This window comes from Convolutriloba macropyga, chromosome 4 (assembly GCF_964194025.1).
Source record: "Convolutriloba macropyga chromosome 4, txConMacr16.3, whole genome shotgun sequence".
NCBI classification, from domain to species: domain Eukaryota; kingdom Metazoa; phylum Xenacoelomorpha; order Acoela; family Convolutidae; genus Convolutriloba; species Convolutriloba macropyga.
In genome coordinates, this window is record NC_134471.1 from 42,862,032 (window position 1) to 42,888,463 (window position 26,432).

The 26,432-nt window shown below is 38.8% G+C and overlaps 3 protein-coding genes across 3 annotated transcripts in view; 2 read left to right on the forward strand and 1 right to left on the reverse strand.

Moving 5' to 3' along the window:
• LOC142338440 (UPF0669 protein C6orf120 homolog) overlaps positions 1-10,466 on the reverse strand; it is a 12,457-nt gene extending 1,991 nt beyond the window's left edge. Inside the window, exons 1-3 of the mRNA XM_075388205.1 lie at positions 10,241-10,466; positions 9,718-9,817; positions 8,962-9,106 (exon numbers count right to left, since the gene is read on the reverse strand). Of these exons, the coding sequence (XP_075244320.1) occupies positions 8,962-9,106; positions 9,718-9,817; positions 10,241-10,316 (321 nt within the window). The 5' untranslated portion in view covers positions 10,317-10,466. The remainder of the gene's footprint in view (positions 1-8,961; positions 9,107-9,717; positions 9,818-10,240) is intronic.
• Positions 10,467-16,300: 5,834 nt separating this feature from the next.
• On the forward strand, positions 16,301-17,536 carry LOC142338077 (uncharacterized). The gene has a single exon (XM_075387710.1). It carries the CDS (start codon positions 16,301-16,303, stop codon positions 17,534-17,536), a length of 1,236 nt encoding a protein of 411 aa, XP_075243825.1.
• A 148-nt stretch (positions 17,537-17,684) lies between these two features.
• LOC142338078 (uncharacterized) lies at positions 17,685-19,724 on the forward strand. Its single transcript, XM_075387711.1, has one exon. The coding sequence runs from the start codon at positions 17,685-17,687 to the stop codon at positions 19,722-19,724; it is 2,040 nt and encodes a 679-aa protein (XP_075243826.1).
• The last annotated feature ends 6,708 nt before the right edge of the window (positions 19,725-26,432 follow it).

Below are 26,432 nucleotides of genomic sequence, written 5' to 3' on the forward strand. Positions count from 1 at the left end.
ACTGCCCTGTCGTACAATTTTACAGTCGTGTTCTCCTTTTGGAAGCAACGCCCATCAAACAGCTCAACAATTTAAATTCAAGACAAAAAACTATTGGAAAAACAGCGGACATAGGCAAGAGAACCAATATTTGCTTCTGGTGCCCAAAAATGCTTTAAAACGTTCTTATATTTGAAAAAAAAAACATTTGAACCTAAAATGCCCCAAGCGCTATAATCCACTTTGACCTACGGTTAAAATAAAAACTGCTTTGAAAATGCAGCAAGTGAGTGAAATTTTGCTGAATAGCAAATTTTTCCACGCTTAATTTTCTAGCTCCCTCTAAAAACCGTGTATAAATGAAAACCACTCTTTCTCTATACTTTTGACTTTTGCTCATCTCATTCTGACTTTCGACATCTCAGTACATGTCTCACTGATTTTCATGTCTCGTTGATCTGTTGACCACGAGACATGAAAATCAGTATTACTGAGTATGCTTACGCAAAAGAATCCTGGAATGCACAAAATTTAGAAAGGAAATATAACCGACGGGCAAATGGCTCTCAAATAACAGACAAACGGTGGTACCCAGCTGGGGCTTAGATATGATATCAAGGGGTGTCAAGTTTGGTGCGCTGGACAAGAGGGGGTCCAAACCACCAGGCGGAGGAGGGTGGACCGAGGGTGTTGGTATGGGGGCGGGTGGGGTGTATGAGGGGGTAAAACTTTAAGATAAAGCACCGCCCTTCGCACCGTGAAAATTAAGAAGGAAAATTATATTAACTATAGCGTAGTTTAAACAAATTTATTTTTGGTTTTGATCAACGTCCAAAAAAAATTAAATCAAGCCTTCAAGGTCCGATGATAACAATTGCTAAACACAACTTTACTGCACAACGTCAATTTTCCACTTTTCTGCATTAAACACGCGCAGGTTAAACTGAATTCCTCCATTTGGATAACTTGTAGCTCCCTGCTGATGGATGAGGACAAAAAACTAGTAAAAAATTAATTGAAGTCCCACTCAATGGGTGACATTTAAACAAGAAAGGGCTCCCCTTTCATAAAGTGAGTCCGATATCACTTCAGATTAGTGAGTTTTTAAACCAGACTTTCTTGACCCTCTCATTGGGCATAGCGGCGTAATTGGATGCGACAGTCCGCATCATTTCGGGCTCATAATCGCGAATCTCTTCATTGTAGCTGAGCCACGCATGGCACTTAATGACACCGCTTGAGTGACGCGATTGAAGGATACTGATAGCCCTGAGGGCTGGAAACCTCTTGTCAGATAAAAGAGCTATTCTTTTCAATGTTTTCCGCGTTGTTTCGGATAGTCCGCCGAAAGTTTCTAACGCCAATGGTGTGAAGTGTTGGATGCCCATATCGCTGCACTTCTGGTAATATTGCCCAATCTTTCTGTCTTGCGCTAGGGTTAGAGCAAAACCATATGTCCTCACCTCATCTGAGATAAGACTGGCTTGCAGTGGGGACGTAATGGTGATGTCTAGAGCTGCGGGTTGTCCAGCTATAAAACTGGACAAATACACGTCACCTGGTCTTGATTTTGTTTTCCGGCAGAAGATGGGTTTGCTCATATACAGGGGAAAGATTGACCGACGCACAAGCTGCCATTATTGTGTCTCGTAATCTGTCATGGCGAGAGATAATATCGCCCCACGCCCGTGACATGAAACGGAATGATCTCCAAATATGTCCAAGTTAGCTGACTTAAAATATGGACATCTCCTTTCCGAATCAAAGAGTGGAATTCCTAAACGGTATTTCAGAGCGACTCGGAACTCGTTAGGTTGAAGGTGTACGCCAAGAGCAGAGACAGGTGCTGCAGTCAACCAAGCTCCCGATTGAGGTAGGGAACGAGATAACAGTCTAGCTTTTTCTCTGGTGGAATTTTGACCTTCAAGAAGGTTGCTTAGAGCCATATTGTCAAATTTTTCTTGAATTTTCTGTTGCGTCAAATGAGGAATACCCAAAGTGCTAAACTCCTTCACTAAATCTGTGAAACTACTTTCGTGAGTTGCGTTCACTCCAGAAACTTGTTCTACTATGTTTGCTGACCGAGATAAAGAACCAACACAAGCAGCTTTTAATTGATTCAGAGAACGTCGAACACAAGCTCCTGTTTCGCTTATTGGCAGGCATGCTTGGTCCCATGAATTATGGCTGATTACAGAATTCAAGACATTTTCAAAAGTTGTTCGTTGGAGATGATCAAATTTTTCAACTATTTTGTTACTCTCAGGGGACGGAGTGTTGCATTACAATAAACACACCTCTTTAGGTGCACCCAGACAGCTACGCAAAAATCCAAGAGTGCACTGAGGGTCCTCTAAATAGCCTTGATTGTCCAAAACTTTCTCGAGTTTTTTTAACCCCTTTTTCAAAAAAAAGATGCAACAAAAGCGGGTATTCAGATTGCTGCGCTCAAGATTTCGATTCTTCATTGGCTGTTTCTCTTTATCCTGAAATCACTAGCCTTAAAACACGTGGTGGACTACAACTCGCACTTGTCTTTTCTGAGTTCAAGGCCACATTTGTTACCATGAGTTGATAGAATTTGTAATGATTCACAAAGCTCCTCTTCCGTTCCTACTATAATTCCTTCATCAAGGTACCAAGAATTCTGCATAACATTTGGTAACTTATTGTCGAGTTCTTTGATAATAGGCCATAGTGCTAAAGAAAACAGTAAGGGCCCCAGAGAGTCTCATTTTTGGACTCCTGATTGACTTTGAATGTGAGTTGCATTAAAAAAGAGCTTGTTATGCTGAGAATAGCAAAAAATGCAAAAAGGGGTAAAAATGGGAATGAAATTTTGCAATGCATCTAGTACACTGCTTCTCGTAATGGAATTGAAAGCATTTTTGAAGTCGATTTGAAGTAGGCCCACTTTTTCGTTGTTCAATAACTTTTGAAAAGTTGTCTGGATGAAAAAAGTTCAACAGCCTCAGAACTGGCCATTTGCGCAATACATTTGGCTATCAGACGTCAAAAAACTTCTCCTACGGCGATTGGTCGTTTACCTACTTTTGTCTTTTTCAGCGCTGTAAGCGAAGCAGAGCAATAAGTTGGAGCGAAACTGGGGAGCTGCCCTTTGCTAGCCAAACTTACCAGTTCTGTGATGCTTGAAAGATTTTTTCACTGATCGCGGGCTGCGCACGTTACGGCATGTAGAAGGTGCTCAGTGTACATTTTGGATGGACTGGCTGCTGTGAAGTTTAAGATAGCAATTTTTTAAACACATATGCTTCGTTAAACTGATAAGCATAACCGTCCGTTTCACGCAGTGGAACTTCTGATGGGTGCATGTCCAACAACTGTTTCAGCGTTTTTTTTTATTATCAGGGGCCACTCCATCCAAAGACAAGCTTTTTAGTGCACGTCCAAATTGGCCTTGAAGGCAGAGATTTTGCACGTTCTGCAAAAAACGATTCCATTGAGTCATGATTTATTTCCTTGGCTTGTTTCATTGAGGCAGCTTTGAACCATAGCCCCGCATAGTCGCCATTCTTCCAGTCTCAAATCTACTTAAAATGAGCCGTTCTTGTTGCTGCTTGGCAAAGAGTTTTCTCCAATTTTCGGGGGAACTTGGTTGAGAAACACAGCCCTCAATGATAGGTGTTAGCAATTCGGACCATCTTAGCCAAAACTTGACAGGAATAAAGCAGAGTGTAGGCAATTTTTTCTTGCAAATCGTTTCATGGTCTGGGAGGGCGTTTAGGTCCAAATTTGCTGTGTTTCTCTTTATCCTGAAATCACCAGTTTAAAACACGTGGTGGACCACAACTCGCACTTGTCTCTTCTGAGTTCAAGGCCACACATGGTACCATGAGTTGATAGAATTTGTAATGATTCACAAATCTCTTCCGTTCTTACTATAATTCCATCGTCAAGGTACCAAGAATTCTGCATAAAATTTGGTAACTTATTCTCAAGTTCATTGATAATAGGCCAAAGTATTAAAGAAAACAGTAAGGGCCCCAGCGGGTCTCATTGTTGGACTCCTGATTAACTTTGAATGTGAGTTGAATTAAAAAAGAGCTTGTTATGCTAAGAATAGCAAAAAAAGCAAAAGAGGCAAAAGCGGGAATGAATTTTTGACCTGCATCTAGCACACTGTTTCTCGTAATGGAATTCAACGCATTTTTGAAGTCGATTTGAAGTAGGCCCACTTTTTCGTTGTTCAATAACTTTTGAAAAGTTGTCTGGATGAAAAAAGTTCAACAGCCTCAGAACTGGCCATTTGCGCAATACATTTGGCTATCAGACGCCAAAAAACTTCTCCTACCGCGATTGACCGATTATCTACTTTTGTCTTTTTCAGCGCTGTAAGCGAAGCACAGCAAAAAGTTGGAGCGAAACTGGGGAGCTGCCCTTTGCTAGCCAAACTTACCAGTTTTGTGATGCTTGAAACAATTTTTTCACTGATCGCGGACTGCGCACGTTACGGCATGTAGAAGGTGCTCAGTGTACATTTTGGATGGACCGGCTGCTGTGAAGTTTAAGATAGCAATTTTTTAAACACATATGCTTCGTTAAACTGATAAGCATAACTACTGTAACCGTCAGTTTCACGCGGTGGAACTTCTGCTGGGTGCATGTCCAACAACTGTTTCAGCGTTTTTTTTATTATCAGGGGCCACTCCATCCAAAGACAAGCTTTTTGCTGCACGTCCAAATTGGCCTTGAAGGCAGAGATTTTGCACGTTCTGCAAAAAGCGATTCCATTGAGTCATGATTTAATTGCAGCTGCTTGTGTTTCTTCCCCCTCTGTTGCTAGCGCGCAGAACACACTTGCTTATTGCAAAGAGTTTTTTTCCAATTTTCGGGGGAACTTGGTTGAGAAACAGCCCTCAAGGATAGGTGTTAGCAATTCGGACCATCTTAGCCGAAACTTGACAGGAATAAAGCAGAGTGTAGGCAATTTTTTCTTGCAAATCGTTTCATGGTCTGGGAGGGCGTTTAGGTTCAAATTTGCTGTGTTTTGAGAGGCGTTACTTTCGGCAATTTCTTCGCTTTTTGTGGCAGAGAATAGCTCGTCAATGCGGGCTGCACCCGCCCCATGAAATTGTCTTCTCAAAACAGTTTTGATGAATCGCATTCTTACAGACTGCTTAGGCTCTAAGAGAATTCAATGCCCTGCGGGCGTTACCTGTTTATCCCTTTATGAAGATCAAAAGTCAAATGAGTCAGACAAAAATTTGGTGAAGCAAACAATTGCATAAAAAAGACCACAGGATTAATATGAGCGCTCCAAACATCCCTTGAGAGCAATTAATATAAGTATTGGTAGACCCAGAAGTGGCAAAATACAAAAACTTTAAAAAGGAATATTTTTGTCAACGTTGGATGCCCATCTATACATTTGCTTGCACAAAATAAAGTGATTGGTACCCAAAAGCAACTTTTAGAACTATGTCGGTTGAATAGTTATACCCGAATGTCCATTACTAATAAGGCCGGTTTTGGTCCCGTTTGCTCATGGTAACCTTAAAAAAGACTGCGGATTTAATTATATGCAATATACATATTAGCAAACCATTTCAAGAGAACAATCACTGCTTTTACTGTTTTGCAGCTAAAAATGGCTGAATTGTCTTCAAACTGTCAACGTAAAAATCTCTCATTCCAGATAACAACAACGGTTCACAAAATTTTGATTGTTCCTTTGCGGTGTTTCCGGCGACTTTTTTTGGAAAAATAACGACTGATTTTTTTCTAAATATAGTCATTTTTGCTCGATTGTCAACTTTTCCAAATAATAATCCAAAATTTTCAGAGAACGTCGAACTCCAGCTCCTGTTTTGCTTATTGGCAGGCATGCTTGGTCCCATGAAATATTGCTGATTACAGAACCCAATACACTTTCAAAAGTTGTTCGTTGCAGATGATGAAATTTTTCAAGTATTTTGTTACTCTCAGGGGACGGAGTGTTGCATTTCAATAAACACACCTATTTAGGTGCACCCAGACAGCTACGCAAAATTCCAAGAGCGCACTGAGGGTCCTCTAAATAGCCTAGATTGTCTAATACTTTCTTGAGATTTTGAACCCGTTTTTAAAAACAAGATGCAACAAAAGTGGGTATTCCGATTGCTGCGGCCAAGATTTCGATTCCTCATTGTCTGTTTCTCTTTATCTTGAAATCACCAGTTTAAAACACGTGGTGGACCACAACTCGCACTTGTCTCTTCTGAGTTCAAGGCCACACGTTACCATGAGTTAATAGAATTTGTAATGATTCACAAAGCTCTTCCGTTCTTACTATAATTCCATCGTCAAGGTACCAAGAATTCTGCATAAATTTGGTAACTTATTCTCGAGTTCTTTGATAATAGGCCAAAGTATTAAAGAAAACAGTAAGGGCCCCAGCGGGTCTCATTGTTGGACTCCTGATTAACTTTGAATGTGAGTTGAATTAAAAAAGAGCTTGTTATGCTAAGAATAGCAAAAAAAAACAAAAGAGGCAAAAGCGGGAATGAATTTTTGCCCTGCATCTAGCTCACTGCTTCTCGTAATGGAATTCAAAGCACTTTTGAAGTCGATTTGAAGTAGGCCCACTTTTTCGTTGTTCAATAACTTTTGAAAAGTTTGGTTTGTTGCATGTACAATACTTTCAGAACCGCATTTAACTGCCACTCCAAGTTGTCTGCATTAAAAAAGTTCAACAGCCTCAGAACTGGCCATTTGCGCAATACATTTGGCTATCAGACGTCAAAAAGCGTCTCCAGCGGCGATTGGTCGTTTACCTCCTTTTGTCTTTTTCGCTTTTGTCTTTTCCTTTTGGCTTTTTGCGCTGTAAGCGAAGCAGAGCAAAAAGTTGGAGCGAAACTGGGGAGCTGCCCTTTGCTAGCCAAATTTACCAGTTTTGTGATGCTTGAAATAGATTTTTTCACTTATCGCGGACTGCGCACGTTACGGCATGTAGAAGTTGCTCAGGGTACATTTTGGATGGACCGGCTGCTGTGAAATTTAAGATAGCAATTTTTAAACACAGACGCTTCGTCAAACTGATAAGCATAACTACTGTAACCGTCAGTTTCACGCGGTGGCACTTCTTCTACTGGATGAAAGTTCATCAACTGTTTCAGCGTTCTTTTGTTATCAGGGGCCACTCCATCCAAAGACAAGCTTTTTGCTGCACGTCCAAATTGGCCTTGAAGGCAGAGATTTTGCACGTTCTGCAAAAAGCGATTCCATTGAGTCATGATTTAATTTCATTGCTTGTTTCATTGAGGCAGCTTTGAACCATAGCCCAGCATAGTCGCCATTCCAACGCTCAAATACACTTAATATGAGCCGTTCTTGCAGCTGCTTGTGTTTCTTGCCCCTCTGTTGCTAGCGCGCAGAACACACTTGTTTATTGCAAAGAGTTTTTTTTTCCAATTTTCGGGGGAACTTGGTTGAGAAAAACAGCCCTCAATGAAAGGTGTTAGCAATTCAGGCCATCTTACCCGAAACTTGACAGGAATAAAGCAGAGTGTAGGCAATTTTTTCTTGCATATCGTTTCAAGGTCTGGGAGGGCGTTTAGGTCCAAATTTGCTGTGTTTTGAGAGGCGTTACTTTTGGCAATTTCTTCGCTGTTTGTGGCAGAGACTAGCTCGTCAATGCGGGCTGCACCCGCCCCCATGAAATCGTCTTCTCAAAACAGTTTTGATGAAACGCATTCTTACAGACTGCTTAGGCTCTAAGAGAATTCAATGCCCTGCGAGCGCTACCTGTTTATCCCTTTATGAAGATCAAAAGTCAAATGAGTCAGACAAAAAATTGGTGAAGCAAACAATTGCATAAAAAAGACCACAGGACTAATATAAGCGCTCCAAACATCCTTTGAGAGCAATTAATATAAGAAATGATAGACCCAGAGGTGGCAATATAAAAATCTTTAATAGGAACATTTTTGTCAACGTTGGATGCCTATCTATACATTAGCTTGCACAAAATAAAGTGCTTGGCACCCAAAAGCAATTTTTAGACCTATGTCGGTTGGATAGTTATACCCGAATGGCCATTACTAATAAGGCCGGTTCTGGTCCCGTTTGCTCTTGGAAACCTTAAAAAAGACTGCGGATTTCATTATATGCAATATACATATTAGCAAACCATTTCAAGACAACAATCACTGCTTTTACTGTTTTGCAGCTAAAAATGGCTGAATTGTCTTCAAACTGTCAACGTAAAAATCTCTCATTCCAGATAACAACAACTGTTCACAAAATTTTGATTGTTCCTTTGCGGTGTTTCCGGCGACTTCTTTTGAAAAATAACAACTGATTTTTTCTAAATAAAGTCATTAGTGCTCGATTGTCAACTTTTCAAAATAATAATCCAATATTTTCGAAAACTTTGAGGCTCCGAAAGAAATCAGCAAGCAGATGTTTTTCGTTGCTTTATTGTGTTAAATTGCATTTTCTTCTGTAATGAGTTCATTTTTTTTCATAAAAGCAGATTGCTGAAATCTACCATGAAATGAAGAAGTTCAAAAGTTATAACATCGATTTTCATTTTTTTTTGTTCTGCTTGATATTTATTTTTGAAGTTTGCCGCAGGAGATTTAAAGGTGCTCAAATATGATCACTTGCCCTAAGTTTTCAAAGATAGCTACGTTTTGTTAGTCTATTTCTATGCACAGAAAATTAATGGTCCTCGCAATAATTTTCGAGGAGCCGATCACATTGTAAACCATAAAAGAACGTGTTTTGCTTACAAATTAGCTTCTGTGTTCTTCGAGCAACATTTGAGGCAAGATTTACGGGAGCATATATGCACATTACAGCGAGCCCTTGTTTACTTAATCACCAACTTAATCATTTGTCACTTTATTGACCCGAAGAGCTTGAACTGTTGCGAGTGGGAATTCCAGTAAGGCGTTTTCCAAGGATTCTAACTCAGTTTAATTCCCAAATTCTACAATCTGACGAACTACGCAGTGTGAATCACTAAATTCTAATCTATACCTTGACTTCGAGAACTTGCGCCTCTAGTCTGTATGTTGTCTCTTCTGCAAATGGGTGTCCATGTATGGCTACTGATACTGGTCGCTTGAAGTCATAAGGAATTGCAATGACGTCACTTCCACAAGAGTAGGAACTCAAGTCGTAGCTGCAAAACATGCACGGTAACTGTTTAAATGTTATCTGTTATCGAGTAATTATTTCCTGTTTAATACCGATTCTTTTAGAACAGTTGAATGTTTTCCATTAGAATCACCTTCAGATTTGGCTAAAAAGGATAGGTTTCTACTAAATACGGTTTGACGCCCCTTCAGACAGATAGAATAAGAGCTCCAACACAACATTGTGTGACGTTTACCTTTACGAGCTCCAACTAGATCTAGCCACATTGGATTGTTGTGATTTGTCACGCGAGAATCAATCAACAGATCGCAGCACCATACGTGAAAAGTTAGTAAAGAAGAAGAGAAGAAATGAGGAAGTTCAGACGTAAGCAGAATACTATTGAGAAAAGTTCAAATTGACCCCCTACCCCTTCCAATTTCAGAAGATGCACCATTATATAGGAAATGATTGATTGAGTAAATTTCGAGGGTGCACTTGGGTGTTGCAAAAATATGCGACCACAAACAAGCAGCGGGAGGATTAGGGTCAGGGGCTCGAACGAAGAAAAAACGAATAATTGCTTCACTCTTGAAAGCAATTAGTGGGTCTAAGAAGTTGGAGATTACTGTTTGATGTGTGAAGTGTGTTTGTTACCTTTCAGCTGAGGCGAACTCAGAGGGCGACTCAGCAGCATACAAGTCCGCATCTCCAGTTAGGGATGTTAAAGTCAGCACCACTTTCCCAGGGTTCCTCACTACACACAAAGCACACAAATTGGCAACTATTTCTCTACCATTTCAAAATGGACCCAAATGGAGTCGCGTCGAAAAGATTTTTTTCTGCGCAATAGAATGATAAATTTTTGATCGCAAATCAATGCAATAGATACCGTTTTCTATTAAACATCAAAATAACTTCTCAATTAGCTAATATTCCTTTCAAACAATAGAAGTTTAAACTGCTGAAGCAGATGCTGTTTCAAAATTCTCTTAAACTTTGCTTGAGTTTTTAATATCCCTTTTCAAGAGTTCATTACACTTCTGAACCCTTCTTTGTTCTAGCGATGCGTATACAGATTCAATGCAGATTCATATGAATATCAATGCGTATAGAGATTCTCCATATAGTTTCCAAATGAGTACATGCGAATAGTAGAGAACAACAGAGAATCAGGTGCCTGAGAAGACGGTGTAGTTGTTCGCATATATGACTTGACTCCTTCTTTCACCACCACCGCCAAACAGCATCGCCATGAACTCGTACTAAGTAGAACCAACAGTAATATCAAATTTTGTCTGAACCATCCGCCAATTTTCAACCGACTCGACTGCTCTCCAAAATTGACACCAGCATCCATCACAGCCTCCCAATTACGCAAAATACTTCTACATACTTGAATCTAAAAAATATTTAACAAGGTTTGGTAACAGCATCTAATTACATTTCGGCTCGAAGAAAATCGAAGTTCATCTTTCGGAGCAAAAGGCCTATTTCATAGTTTGAAAATTGATTGGCGGTACAATAACTGCTGAGCGGTGCAATAATTATTTTAACTTTGAATAGCCGCGAAGCGACAGCAGGGCTATTATTGGTCTCATCGTGGTTTTTGTAGAATCCAAAAGATTTGGATTGAACTGGGGCGCCGTCCTTCTTTTCAAAATTTTCACATTCAACTTTTTGTTTTAACGAGTAGCCAAATTGCAGTGGTGGTTTCCGGAGTAACGCGGGAGTAGTTATGGAACCAAAAAAGCGAGTAGTTTCTGAGTGTAAAAATTTTTAAATTGCTGATAAAGTGGAGTGAAATTCCGTTTTCAAATGCGGCATTTGTACTCCAGTTTTCGCCGTTTCTATAATCAACTTTTCATAAATGCTACTAAAAGTGACAAATGTGCTCTCGAAATTGAATCCATAAATGGGCAGCAAAGGCCTTCTATGAAATTATCACTAGGTGTTCTAACATTAGAACATATTTTGTCCCCTTTCTTGATTTACCATTTAGACTCATTAATGAGAGGACCCATTGTGCTTTTAAAAACGCATTAAAATGATGATTTTTCAATATTTTCAGCTGTTTGCGTTTTTTTTAACTTCACCTAATATTGTTTTTAAAATACTTTTTGCGTTTTGGTCGTATCTGTTGCCCTTTCTGTTGCCCGAGTTTTTCCAATGACTCAGTCCTTTTAAGTCCCACAGGCCTTCAAAAGTGGCACTAGAGACCGTAAACGTTTTAAATTGATAATAAATAATTTCATTTATTATCAATTTAAAACGTTTACGTTCTCTTGTGCCACTTATGAAAGCCTGTGGGACTTAGAAAGGACTGAGTCATTAGAAAGACAACAGATATGACCAAAACGCAAAAAGTATTTTAAAAACAATATTAGGTAAAGTTATAAAAACTCGAAAATGGCTGAAAATATTAAAAATCATCTCAATTCATCTAAAATCATCTCAATTTGAATTTATTTTTCTGAAAATTTCTTCTCCATTAGTTGCTTTTACTATTTTGTAAGTTTTTCTCTCTCAACACTGACAAGCTTAGACTAGATTTTTGGAAAAAAAGCTTATATAGTTAATGATTAAGGCCTCTAGTTAATGTCTATGCTTTAAGTAAAACACTTCAGTTTAAAATAATTGTCAGTAAAAATTTGAGTTTTGCCCGTAGTTGTCTTGCCTCCTAGTCTCCATAAAAACACGTTTCAATTGTTAAATAAACAAGGCGGCTCGGTAATGTGCGATCGCACATAAGGTTCCGACCCCGCTCATCCACAATTTTGGCATAATTGTCTACCAAATGAGGAACAGATGTGAAAAACACAATAAATTCAAGTATTTTTCAACAAAAACTGGTGTATGAACGAAAAGATAGCCTCCAGAGCAAACAACTCAGTGGAGTAAAAATGATGCATTAGATTGATGAGATATGCCGATATTAAGAAAGCGAGCGAAGACGTACGGCAAAATCAAACAACAACAACAAACATTAATTACATCAAAAATTTATGTCCGTTTAAAAAACAAAACTTAATAACAAAGTCAAAAGAGCGTCAGATAAAACTAAAAATAATTAAAATAACTTGTAAATCACCAAAAAAATGGTTATTCACCAGTTCATAATAAAGCTTGGTAACAAATAGAAAATTCGCTGAACTTTTTTAAAAAAACAATTAATTTCAAAGTAATGAAAACCATTAGGAATCAACTAAAATATCTCACAGGTTTACAATTAGCAATGCTTCTATAGAAGGGAATTAAGAACTCTTGGTATTCAATTTTTTATGATGCAGTTACAAAAAGAACAAATATACAACAAACTAAAAATCAATTAAAACTTGCCAGAAAATGCTTTGGAAGCCGTAAAGCTATACTTTGGCCTCCAAAATATGTTTGATTGCACCTTCCGCGAACACCAATAATGTAGAATGTGGCCGCTCATTAATGAAAATAAGCAACAATAAGACAAAGAAGAAAATGCAAAATTGTGTAATACTTGTTTTTTTTCGAAAAAAAAATATTTCCAGACATAAAAGCCATTAATTACAAAAAGAAAAATTTGAATAGGTTCATCCATTCTGCCAAGGGAAGCCCTTGAGACTTTCAATTATCCAGAATATGTCTTAAGTGTACAAAAAGAACGTCAAATATGACAAAAATCAAAAATTCATTTACTTTTTTTTGTGAAAAACCCGTGTGGAAGCCATTAAAGTCATCACAAATCCTCTTAAATCATTAGATTTTGTGACACCAATCCTTTTTGACACCTTCCCTTGAAATGTATTATGTGACCTCTCATTATTGAAACTAGGTAACAATTAGACTAAAAAGAAAAAAAGCAAGATTATGCAATACTTGTTTTTATCGATAAAATTTATTTCCAAAGACATGAAAGCCATTAATTACAAAATGAAATATTAAATAGGTTCGTTTACTCTTCCAGAGGAAGCCATCGAGACCTGCAATTATCCAGAACAAGTCTTACGTCTACAAAAAGAACGTCAAATATGACAAAAATCAAAAATTAATTTACTTTTTTTTTGTGAAAAACCCGTGTCGAAGTCATATCGAATTCTTTAAAAACATTAGATTTTGTTACACCAATCCCTTTTGACACCTTCCCCTGACAAAAATAATGTCATCTTAAACTTTTAATTAAGAGACCAGGTAACAAACAGTTAATAAAAGGAACAAAATTGCGAAGTTGAAATTTTTTTTTCATTTTGGAAAACAATTGTTTTCAAAGTCATGAAAGCCATAATCTATCTTCTAATATCAAAACATCGGCTCATCTACTATTCCGGGAAAAGCCAATCAAACGGGGTCATTGTACAGGAAATTAAATAAGACTAAAAAGACAAAGTAAAAATGACAGTTAAAGACAAAATTTAAAAATTCAATTAAATTCTTCGAGAAAGTACTGTCGAAGCGGTAAAGAACCACAATCTATATCTTTAAAGATTTAAATATTATCAATTGTGCGTTATTCTGAACGCAAAAAATGTGATATATGAACTGACAATAACGTGACAATTTGACAAAACTAGAAAACATGAAAAATGGGTAAAAACCTTAAAATTGAAAAAAAAAAATTGTGAAATCTAGTAGTATCAAAGCCAGAACACCATAACTTAAGGCGTAAAACCACAATAAAGACTAAAGTTGAATTCAGCAGAAAGAAGGAGCACTCTTTGATTGCTGACACTAAGATACAAGTTGACCAACTTAAGAGCAAAATGGAGGCAAAGTTCAAAAAGCCATTTTTATTTAAAAATCAAATATTTTAAAAGTCAAAACGACCATAAGCTTTCAAGCAATCAATTAGATAAATTAATTTCGAGCTAATTAGGAAGCCAATAGGACCTATCACTGGTGAGCTTTGATCTGAAATGTTCTGTTATTTAATTAATATAAAAAAGATCGATTTTTTTTAAATAAAAAACCGACTGACGACAATCCGAATTGTTTTTGGATTGTAACGGTCCAAGATTGGTACAGCACTAGTCCTGCTAATGCTCATTGTCCTAATGCTGATTAGGATTATTTAATTTTTGGAATGTTATTGATATAGATATTTTGTTAGTTAAAAAATCAAAAATAAATGCTGCGTTTTTGATAATCAACGAATAGTTAGCAAAAAACGGCACAGTTTTATTTACAGAGCACTCTCAACGGAAGTTGAAGTGGAATTAGCCCCCTTTTCAGTCTGAAAAGATTGTGTTAGTGGTGTTTGCTTGCAAATTTAATCAGAGTGGACTAAAGAAACTTATTTCGTGCTGTTTTTGATGAAAAAGTCTGAATTTTGTGAAATATTTAGCCGGAATTTGTGACAAAAAAAATTCAATGAAAATAGCCGACAATGTATTTTGTCTTTAAACGTAAAATCAACAACATTTTCTTGAAAAATTTTATTAAATTTTATCAAAATTGGCAAAATTTTAGTTAAAAATTCCAAATAAAGGTGAATGAAATCAACGGAATTCACTCTATTTTCTCAAAAGTTTAAACCTCGATATCTCCCTATCAAAAACGAAAATAAAAAAATCTTTTTAATTCCATATTCTACGCTGGACAAGCTTTCTAATGATACCAGTCTCAACTCTCTACGATGAATATATCGATCGGCCAAAATTGACTGAACAAAAAAAAACCCATTTGAGTATATAGTTCCTCCCCCTCAAGAGGGGTCGGAACAAAAATAAAGCTTAAAAACCTGTTCCTTAAGAAGTTGCAAACAGAAAATAGATTATATACAATGATCAAAAAATAAACAAACAGTTAGCTTAAAAAAATTTCTCGGAGCTTTATTAAGCAAGTCCTGTAATTTAGGTGTGTTTTAAAAGCAACAACTAACACCATAGAAATTGAAATATGGATAATAAAAAGGTCGAAGAGAGCATATTGACTAAAGACGTGAATTTGAAGATAAATCACGTTAATATGAAAATTTTTCAAAAACAGTGAGAAAGATTGAAAACTACTCAGAACTCTTGACTAAGCTACAGTTAAATCATAAATCACAACAAATGCCCTGCAATGTTGGGCGCCTAATCTGTTGAAACAAAATCTTGTTAAAGAAAAAGGTAAGACTTGAGGGAAGAGAAAATTTTTTGTAACTCGTTTGGTTAAATTTCTTTCTATAATAAACCTTGTTGTGGTTAACAACCTTTTGACCTTCATATTGCGAGAGCTTCAAAACTTCAATTCAAGATGACTTCTTCAACAAACGCAACAATAAATTACCACGTGATTTGAACTAAGAAATCATAATTTCATCTGATTTTATCAACAACACTTGTTTCCTTTTGAGCTTGAGTTCTTCTCAAGCATAAAGCATTTAAGTCTTTAAAGCGTTTAAAGCAAGTCTAATCAACAAAAATAAGTGTTGCAACGCAACATTTAATGGTCCGCCGAAAAATAGGTTAAGGATAAAATAGTCGAAGCATTAAGCACCCAAAGCATTCACTCTCTCAAAAATTTGTTGATAACCTAAAAAGGGTAAACTTAAAGGGAAATTGAAAAGCGGACCCCCCACTAGATACCATCATTACCCCACATGTTATTCAAGTTGATTAACTTGTATAACTAGGTTGATTAACCTAACCAAGAGACCCGGTAGAGGATATCTAGTGGGGTAACTGTATACTCAAGATTCTGCATATTTTTTTTGAAAAACTTCAGGGGAAGTCAATCTCTCTCTCTAGTTCTCATTGAGAACACGGTTTTTGTTAGCTTACTTTGCCCCCTGAAGTACTAAGACTAAGTTCGCGCGTAAAAATTGGCCGCACTTTTGCGGGGGGATAGATACAACCCTATATTTACAACTTTCACGCTGTTTTAACTTGTTTCTGAGCTTTCAGCCACAAAAGATTTACAACAACCGATTAAGACAAAGAATACAGCCAAAGAATACAACTAAAGAACAGCATCAAGAACAAAGCAAGGAACAGTGAGACAACAGCATATCAGAAACATGCCAGAAAATCAAGAACTTCTTCGAAAGTCGCGTGAGGCTCACAGAGGAGTTGCAACGAAACTCTACAATGAAGCAGACGGCATAATGAACAAACCGTTCACACTTATCAATGAAGACGACCTTATCCGACTGCAGCAGATAGTTGAACTATTGAAGAAGAAGCAAGCCTTCCTATCTGAGCAGAACAATAAAGATTCAGTCTCTTTTTGATGATCCTGACAACTTGGACGATGAAATTGTTGAGACAGAGGAGTATGATGACAAGATATGCCAAAATATCGACTATATTCATCGGTTTGTTCAGCGAAAGACAAGACACTCGTCACAAGAGAGCTCCTTGCAGCCGGAAGCACCACGATTTCGAGGAATATACAGAACATCAATCTACCAAAGCTCGACTTGCCCAGTTTTTCCGGAAACTACTTGGACTGGATCTCCTTTTATGATCGCTTCAAGGGAGCAGTAATAGATAACGATCAGTTGACAAACAGTTTGAGATTACAGTACCTGAAGTCAGCATTGAAGGGAGAAGCTTCGAAGATGTTAACTTCAATCACAGTCACCGACGACAACTTCGATGTTGCAATGGAAACTTTGCAGAACCGATACGACAACAGGAGATTGATACTTCGAGCCCACATCCATGGAATTGTCTCATATCGACCAGTTTCACACGAAAACACACGGGAATTACGAAAACTTGTCGACACAATGGAGGAGCACAGACTTTCTCTTCGGAACATGGGACAACCAGTTGAGCATCAGGACCCCTTTTTTGTCTACTTGATTGCAGAAAAACTGCCCACCGAAACACGAAAGTTCTGGGAGCTTTCTTCAAAGGGGAAAGAACTGCAGACCTATCAGGAACTAAAGACATTCCTGGAGGAACGTGTTCAGGCGTTGAAGTCAGCAGCACCAAGCAACAGTTCATCAAATACCGAAAAACGATCGCATACGCAACAAAATCATCCACAGAGACAACTTCACACTCATGTTACGACAACGAATCAGCAATGCGAATGTTGTGAAGAGGAACACAGAATTTTCAAATGTGGTAAGTTCAAAGGTTTAGGTGTCAAGGAGCGAGCCCAGCTGATCAAAGTCAAAGGACTTTGTTTTAATTGTCTAAGACCAGGACACCGAGCAGAGAGTTGCGATGGTTCTTCGTGCCGCCAATGTGGACGAAAGCATCACACGTTGTTGCATCGAGAAGATGCGCATCAAGTAAATCAATTGAAAAACTCGTTTGGAAACAGCCGCAAAGCCAACGCAAGAGATCAGGAGAAGGTTTCATCTGGAGCCTCCAGCAGTAATGCAGAACAAATAACTATCGATCAAAAGATAACAGCAGCCCTCACCCATGAAGACAAGACACAGGAAATTTTTCTTCAGACAGCAATTGTTCCTGTTAATGTTCAAGTAGAAATAGTATATCTGCGAGCAATTCTGGACTCTGCATCTCAGAATAATCTTGTAACTGAAACTTCAGCTAAAGACAACTGAAAGACTTCAGCTAAAGAGAAAGAGGAACAATACTCGTGTTTTTGGACTCGGAGGAAATGAAGTCTCAACTAATCGCGGATTTGTTGACCTTTGCCTTCAACCAAAAAACAAAGCACCAATTATCATTGACGCGTCAGTTTTAACGAAAATGACAAACGATTTACCTTCTCGGTACATCAACACAGACAATTGGGAGACAGTAAAGGAACTACAGTTGGCTGATCCCGACTTTAACAAGCCCGCCCAAGTTGATCTAATCATTGGAGCTGGACACTACGTGGACTTGATGGTTGGGAACAACAGACTGAAAGAACCAAACATCCCCGTTACATATCGGCTCTCAGTATTCGGTTGGTTAGTAATTGGACGCGAAAACGTGCAAACTTCCAATTCTTCCAGTTTGCAAACCTACTTTGTGTCATCATTTGAAGACAGTTTGCAGCGTTTTTGGGAAATCAAGGAAGTGCCTGCAACTAAACATCTGACCGACGAAGAAAGAAGATGTGAAGAACACTTCAAGTCAACCACACGCAGAAGCCCTGAAGGAAGGTTCATCGTAAAACTGCCGTTTAAGAACGAAATTGGAGAACTGGGGGATTCCCAGCAGCAAGCACGACGAAGACTTAGAAGTCTCCTTCATAGACTTCAAAAACAGCCTGATCTGTACAGAAGATACAACGAGTTCATCAATGAGTTCATTAAACTAGGACACATGGAAGAAGTACCAGCAAAGGAGATGCTACTGCCAATAGAGAAAAGCTATTATCTCAGCCATCACTGTGTGTTCAAAGACTCAAGTACAACTACGAAGCTGCGTGTAGTCTTTGATGGTTCAGCAAAGACTACCAGTGGAATTTCTTTGAACGATAGACTGATGGTGGGACCCAAGATCCAGAAAGATCTATTCAGCATCCTGATCCGTTTCCGTATGTATCCTGTAGCCCTTTCAGCAGACATTGCAAAAATGTACAGACAAGTGCAACTGGATACCGAAGATAAGGACTATCATCGACTACTTTGGAAGGAACCGAACTCAAAGACATTTAGGATGACACGTGTCACGTACGGAATAGCATCATCAGCGTTCCATTCTATTCGCCCATTACAAGTTTTAGCGGAAGATGTTACGGCAAAAAATGTACAGCTAGGAATCACGACAGACATGTACGTCGACGACTTGTTGACAGGAGCACCCGATCTGGAAAGTGCAATGAAACTGCAGGACTCAATCATAGCAGTTCTTTCAAAGGCAGGGTTTGAGATTCGCAAGTGGACTTCAAGTAACCCAGAACTTGTTGAAAGGCTACCTGCAAACTTTCGAGAAACTACCGACGAGATGACGATTAAAAGCGACGACTACAGTATAAAAACTTTAGGCGTCAAGTGGAACCCAAATCCAGACCACTTCAGTTTTATAGCAAAACTAGACGAAAAGACACCATCTACAAAACGCGAAATACTGTCAGAAGTTACACGGCTCTTTGATCCGTTGGGATGGCTTTCACCTACAACAATTCAGTTCAAATCTTTTGTTCAACTGCTTTGGATGGACCGACTTGGATGGGACGAAGCTTTGTCGAAATGCCTTCAGCAACAGTACAGCCGACTCAGAGTTCAACTGAAGGAATTGGAAACTATTACACTGCCCAGAAAGGTAGTTTCAATCTCGCCAGCATCATCGGACATTGAACTTCATGTCTTCTGTGATGCATCAACTACAGCCTACGCCGCAGTTGTGTATATACGACAATCTTTCGACGGAACAGTTCACACAAGGATGTTGACAGCAAAGACCAGAGTTGCACCAATAAGGAGTTTGTGCGTTCCCCGGTTGGAACTTTGTGCAGCACTTCTTGGAGCAAATTTTGGTGGAAGCGATATCATCATCTTGGAACGATCAACGTTTCCCGACACCAAAAGTGTACGCTTGGACAGATTCAACGGTAACACTGGCTTGGCTGCAAGACTTTCCAAGAAAGTGGAAGACATTCGTTGCCAACCGTGTTGCAAAAATTCAGAACCTCATTCCATCCAGCAATTGGAATTTCGTGCCGACGGAGGAGAATCCTGCCGATTGCGCATCACGAGGAATCTCAGCCGCAAACCTAGCCAAACACAGCCTTTGGTGGAATGGACCCAGCTGGCTAGAAAAAAGCGAAGATTATTGGCCGAAGTCGGAATCAATTGAAGAACATCAGCATGCAGTGAACAACGAAGTGCAAGGAGAAACACTGAAGCAAACAACAATGGTTGTTACTCAGGAGAACAACTCAATAGTTCAGCTAATTCATCGAACATCCTCGTTTGGAAAACTGGTTCGAATTTTTTGTTATGTCAAGAAATTCATTCAGAAGGCCAAACAACAAAGCCAGAAAACCATTGCCAGCAGAACAGATCCAACAAAATCCGATACCAAATGCTACTCACAGAAGAGGAACCTATCATCAAAAAGATGTCAACAGAAAAAGTCGGAAGCTGCAATAGCATCTGAATTTCAGTCACTTCAACTCAGCTCTTCAGATCTTTACCTTGGACGGATTGCCATATACAGCCTGATTCAAAAACTTTACTTGCAAGAGTTTAATGCAATTGTTAGTCAATCATCTTCATCAATGACAGAAGGGAAAGGTAACAACATTCCGGAGAATGTGTATTGTCATAAACCCCTTGGTAAGGTTGAGGTAGGTAAAGTTGGTGAGGTTGAGGTAGGTAAGGTTGAGGTTGGTAAGGTTAAGGTAGGTAAGGTTGGTCAAGGTGAGGTAAGTAAGGTTGCTAAGGTTGAGGTAGGTAAGGGTGGTAGGGTTGAGGTAGGCAAGATTGGTAAGGCTCAGGTAGGTAAGCTTTGTACAGCTCAATTAGGTATTTCAGATAAACCAACAAGATTCCACGATTTGCAGCAACAAGTAGATACAAGTGAAGAAGAATTGATCAACAGTACCACAAAACGAAGAATAAAGCTTTTGCCAAAAAGAGGACGACTTTTCAAACTTTCTCCCTTCTACGACCCAGACAACAAAGTTGTTCGCGTGGGCGGACGACTAGCAAATTCGCCATACAACATAGACAAGAAGTTTCCTATCCTTATTCCCAAAGATTCTCCAATCACAGTGCTCCTGATTCGGGAAGCTCATGCAAGGAACTTACATGGAGGCCCACAGTTAACATTGTTTTATCTTCGACAAACAATTTGGATACCCGGAGGACTATCAGCTGTTAAAAAAATTATTTACAACTGCAAGCCCTGCATTCGCCACGACGCCAGGATTCTTCAGCCTCAAATGGGAGATCTGCCAACAGAACGTGTTGTTTCATCATTTGCTTTCACCCACACTGGTTTGGACTACTGTGGACCTTTCAGCATAAAAGACAGCAGCGGAAAATTGCAGAAAACGTATGTTGCCCTTTTTGTATGTTTCAGCACAGGCCGTCCATATGGAAACAGTGACAACGTTGACCAAGGAGGACTGTCTGTACGCCATAAAACGTTTTACAGCACGACGTGGACTGCCCGAAAATATTTATAGTGACAACTCAAGGACTTTCATTGGAACTCGGGGAGAAATTGAGTTTCGTAAATTATTAATGGACAGAGAATTCAAGGAACTGGTGGATGCCTTCACTACAGGACATCAGATAAACTGGTTGACAATTCCTCCACGGACGCCTCATTTTGGAGGTCTCTGGGAAGCCGCAATAAAATCCATGAAGAGACATTTTTACAGGACTGTGGGGACAACAAAGATGTCTTTTGAGAATTTCACAACCCTGATCACTCAAATTGAGGCCATCCTCAATTCTCGCCCACTTACAGCCCCCTCTACCGATGCCAATGATCCCTCAGCACTAACACCCGCTCATTTTCTTATTGGACGCCCACTGACAGCTTTGCCGGAGCCATCTCAAGAAGACAACCGGACACTAAACAGAAGGTTCAAAAGCATCAACAACATTGTCAGACAATTTTGGAAAAAGTGGTCCGTGGACTACTTGACAACACTTCAACATCGAACAAAATGGCAGGATAACAAACAACAGCACGCCGTCAATGACATTGTTATCATCAAGGAAGACAACACGCCTCCAATGCTATGGCCACTGGCAAGGATTACAAAAATATTCGACGGAAATGACAAGATAGTACGAGTATTCCAAGTTAGAACGCAAACAGGACTCTACATACGACCAGTAAGCAGACTGGTTCCATTGGAGAAGGAGACCAGAATCTCACGTTACCCAAATGGAAGACAGCGGATGACTCAATGGATGAGGATTGACAAGTCAGCAGCACAACCCAATTCAATACAACAAGACCGGAAGATAAGCGTTCCTTAGACAATGAGCAATCAATATTCAAGTCAATATCATCAGCATTCAATATTTGCAATATTTTGAAGTCTGTCAAGCTAATTGTAAATCATTCACCTTCATGACTTCAACGACAATGACGACAACAATGATGATGATGTTGATAATGACCACGAGCATGATGATGACGACAACGACAAAGACGACAACGATGACGACTACGACGACGAAGATGACAACAAGGCAAACAACAATCAATTTTCAGAAAACAATTTCCTCGTCAAAAATTTTCTGTGAAATGTCTTGTGTCAAAGGTCTCAAGTGACTTCAAAATTACTTTTCAATTGAACTCGTTCAAGGAGGCCGGGTTATGTTGTGGTTAACAACCTTTTGACCTTCATATTGCGAGAGCTTCAAAACTTCAATTCAAGATGACTTCTTCAACAAACGCAACAATAAATTACCACGTGATTTGAACTAAGAAATCAAAATTTCATCTGATTTTATCAACAACACTTGTTTCCTTTTGAAATTGAGTTCTTCTTAAGCATAAAGCATTTAAGTCTTTAAAGCGTTTAAAGCAAGTCTAATCAACAAAAAATAAGTGTTGCAACGCAACAAACCTAAAGTCAACGTTTCCTTTGAGAAGAAACAAACAATGGTTAACCAATGACTGTTTCAAAAGAAAAATTTGATACAAAGATGATAACTCAAAATAAAGATTTCAGGCTAATAACCTACAAACACTGATTCTGTGCAAACCCAATATTAATTAGGAAGCTCAACAAATCTCTTGCTTCTTGAATATTAATTTGTTGGTAACTCTTTAAGACAATTTGTGGTACAAAATGTGACAAAAAATAGCTTAAATTACCTGATTCGGCACCAAATGACCTGATTTTTGGCTAAGAAACATTGGTCCAAAAAATTACATTTTTAGAATCAAAATATTTTACTTTTGATGGGGTACCACTTACAACCTTCTACGCTGAATATATCAATCTGCCAAATTGACTTTACATGTGCACCTATAGTTCCCCCCTAAGTGGGGTCGGAAAAGTAACATCAGCAGAAAATGCTTCGTCTGTTTTTATTTGGTTCGTCAATTTGGTTCTACTTATATGGCAGTCACATCATTTACTCAATTAGCAGTCATATAAAAGTCCTTCCAAGTTTAAGAGAAATACAAACTTGCCAGGAGTCGAAAGATTTTAATACTGATACCATCTCTCAGGCCAAAACGATGTGATCAAAGATTTGCATATCTCCCCGTGGTCAAGAACACCGAGACGGCTTTAACTATGCTTAGTTAAATCTACTAACTGGTATGTTAAAGAGTAGCAAACTAAAATTATGAATTCAATTCATTTTAGCAGCATGTGTTGTCACAGACAGACATTATCTGGATAAAAATAGACATCTAATCTCTACAAATGTTTCATTATGCACGTTAATACATCATTCCACAGCTGTGCTCTTACACGGAAGATGCACAGGAACAGTAATTTAGAATCATTTATATCAATGGCAGTTTTATACATCATAGTTTCATGGGGTTCACACATACACATTATCAGGAGGGATAAAAATACAACTATGGCCAACAGAAATGGGTTTCGACTCTGATAGTGATAGACAATGTACAACACAAGTGATCAGAACGTCAGAGGAATTGCTCTGAGAGGATGTTCACTTAAGCGTTAAATATGCTGGAGGCAAATGGTTAATAGTTCAGTTTTTTTAATGATTCCCCCAGCTTAGTGCGCCCATAATAGATGTACCCCAAAGCACACCAGGTATATTTACACAATGATTTAATATGTAATAGCACTTGTCCGATAATTGGGGGTACATAACCTATGTGAGAAGGGGGAAGGGTAGCGCACTGGGAGGTACAGGGACAACAACGATTTTTCCAAACTACAACTTATCACGCCTTAGCTTTTGATTGGTTGATAAAAATAGAAAATCGAAAAATATTACACGCAGTAAAATAGTATAATTTCAGTTCTTACCACTACCACACGTCCGTTCAGCCGCTTGTATCGAGCACCCTATTAACTTAGCAGAAATCAGAACGTTTTTACCTTGTACCCCGCACAAAAAATTTAGCAAAATACTGAATAAAAACCGTACTAGAAGGATAATAACTCCATAGCGAAACCTCCTTAAATAAGGGAGTAACCCACATGGCGACAGATTCGGAAACTTTTTTCTGCACTGATAAACTCTCCACAGACTTTTACAGAATAAAGGCCCTCCCTTTGATTCAAATAAAAATCTGACACTCATATTAGAATACCACTAATTATACATAGCCGCACTGTAAGAGTTGAAACTATATGGCCATCACCCTCCGGCATTCAAGTTAACGTCACATTAGACGACAACTCAGAACACGTTAAATTCATTTACTGTGGAATACAAACACTGTACAACTTAGCAATCTTTATATGGAATTCAACTCGCTTCTACAACACCATGCCCCAAAACCTGAACCAAGCAACAGTAAGTTCCTTTAATTATCCAATCAAACCACCCAATGATTTTTGAAAACAGCCTACACAGAACAATTTTGTACATTTTTTATTTAACTTTTCTCATGCACAAACAAACAAGCAATCAAACCAAAACCAATGGCGGAACCAAGCCCTCCTCATTTCCACCTGCGACGTTTCTCTGGAGTACCAAATGACAATTGGGACCAATTTGAAGGCCTGCTTCGAGCCAGCATTGCCGTATCAAGCAGACCTGAAGCCCATCACCAACGAGCACGATACCTTCACCTACATCTTGATGGGGATGCACTTAACTTATATCTCCGGCTGCCAGAGGTTACCAAAACGACTTGGACAACTCTCTACAAGAGCAACGCAACCGCTATGCAGGTGCAGATCAACGAAGAAATTTCGAGTTTCACCTACAGTCACAAAAATTTGACCCCCTAAAAGAACCGCAAGACGATTTTCTTACCAGACTAAAACGCCTCCCAAATCTTGCAATAGTAGACGACGACGCATGTATAGATCGCACCGACGAAAGACAACGAATAATCAGGGAGCAATTTATTTAGGGCATGCCATTCAAGGAAAAGAAAGTTCTCCAGAAAATGACAATACTGCAGTCAACGAGCTGTGCGCAGTAATCAAAAGAAGAGTTCGAACCGATCAAATACACCCAGAACCACAGCATTTAACGCACTTAATGCATCAAGCAACCCAGCAGTTGTCCATGCTCTAGAAAAGATAATGGCTGCAGGAATCACATCAATGCAAGTTTCACAATCACAAAACCAAAAATTTCCGGCATTCTCAAGCCAGCCAAATTTCAACAACTACGGCAGAGAAAGAGCTTTCAGTACGCAAAACAGGCCCCGACTATTTAACTTTAAAAGCCGACAAAACACTGAACGTGAGCAGTACCAATACGAAAGAGTTGAAGGAGCGTATTGGGGAGAAAGCCGAGGAAGCTTCCGAAGAAACAGGAGCTTTTATAAACGGAATGAACAAAGACTTTAATAATAACAGAGAAAGATCCCCAACGCCATTCAGAACATTCTGTCGGACGTGTCAGCAATCAGCGCACCGCCCGAGATTGTCCTCAGCGACAACCACCATACCAAGATAGAAACATGCCTTTCAACCAACAGCCAAAAAACTAAATAACCTGCATGCTTTTCAACAAAACCTAGATAATCTCATATCAACTTTTAGAGAGAACGTTTTTCTTGTACCTTTAGAATTCGAATCTGTTTTTATCAAAACCATTGATACAGGAGCGTTCAGCAGTGCGATGTCACAAAAACCATTTAACAAAATCAAAAAGTATAACAAACATGGAAAAGAACAAAAAAGCTCCACCAGATATTTGCGTTTCTACAGCATTCGTACAACAATCGCCGATACTCTCCATTGTTCAACTGGACAACAATCAAAATTGGACAAATAACACTGGATAAAGAATTTAATTTTTGAAAATCTAGCTTCCACACTACTCGGTCTACCGTTTTTCGAGAGACAAAATAATCCTTGACCCAACAACCGATTACTGCATTTCCTGGAATTCACATTTCACTTCAATACAATGAAAATGAAGGGAAAAGGAAAACAAAAATGACTGAAAGCTAGAAAATTAGCCCTGAAGACAACAATAAATCCTTCAACCCGGACAACAGCAGCAATTACAATTATAACCAGAAGAAGTAATGAATAAAGCAGAACAAATAGGCATCGTTGAGCAAACTCCAAAGTTCGAAAAACTTGGCATCGCTCTCAGTAGCCATTTGGGCAAACTAAACAACAAAAACAACAACAACAGAACAATCTAGCTTTCTATAAACACAACCGAAATACCAATAACAGTCAGAGACGGTTCAATCGTTGCAGCTTTTGACTTTATTACACCAGAGCAGGCTCGATATCAAATGACACTAGAACCAAAACTATTTCAAACTGAAAACGAGAAGAGAACAGATCAAATAGCAAAGTCCGTCGATAAAGCTGCCAGAGGAAACATCAATCACATACCAATAACTCAAGAATATCAACTGTGGTTTGCCACTCAAGAAACCCACAGCAGCTCACAACTAGTG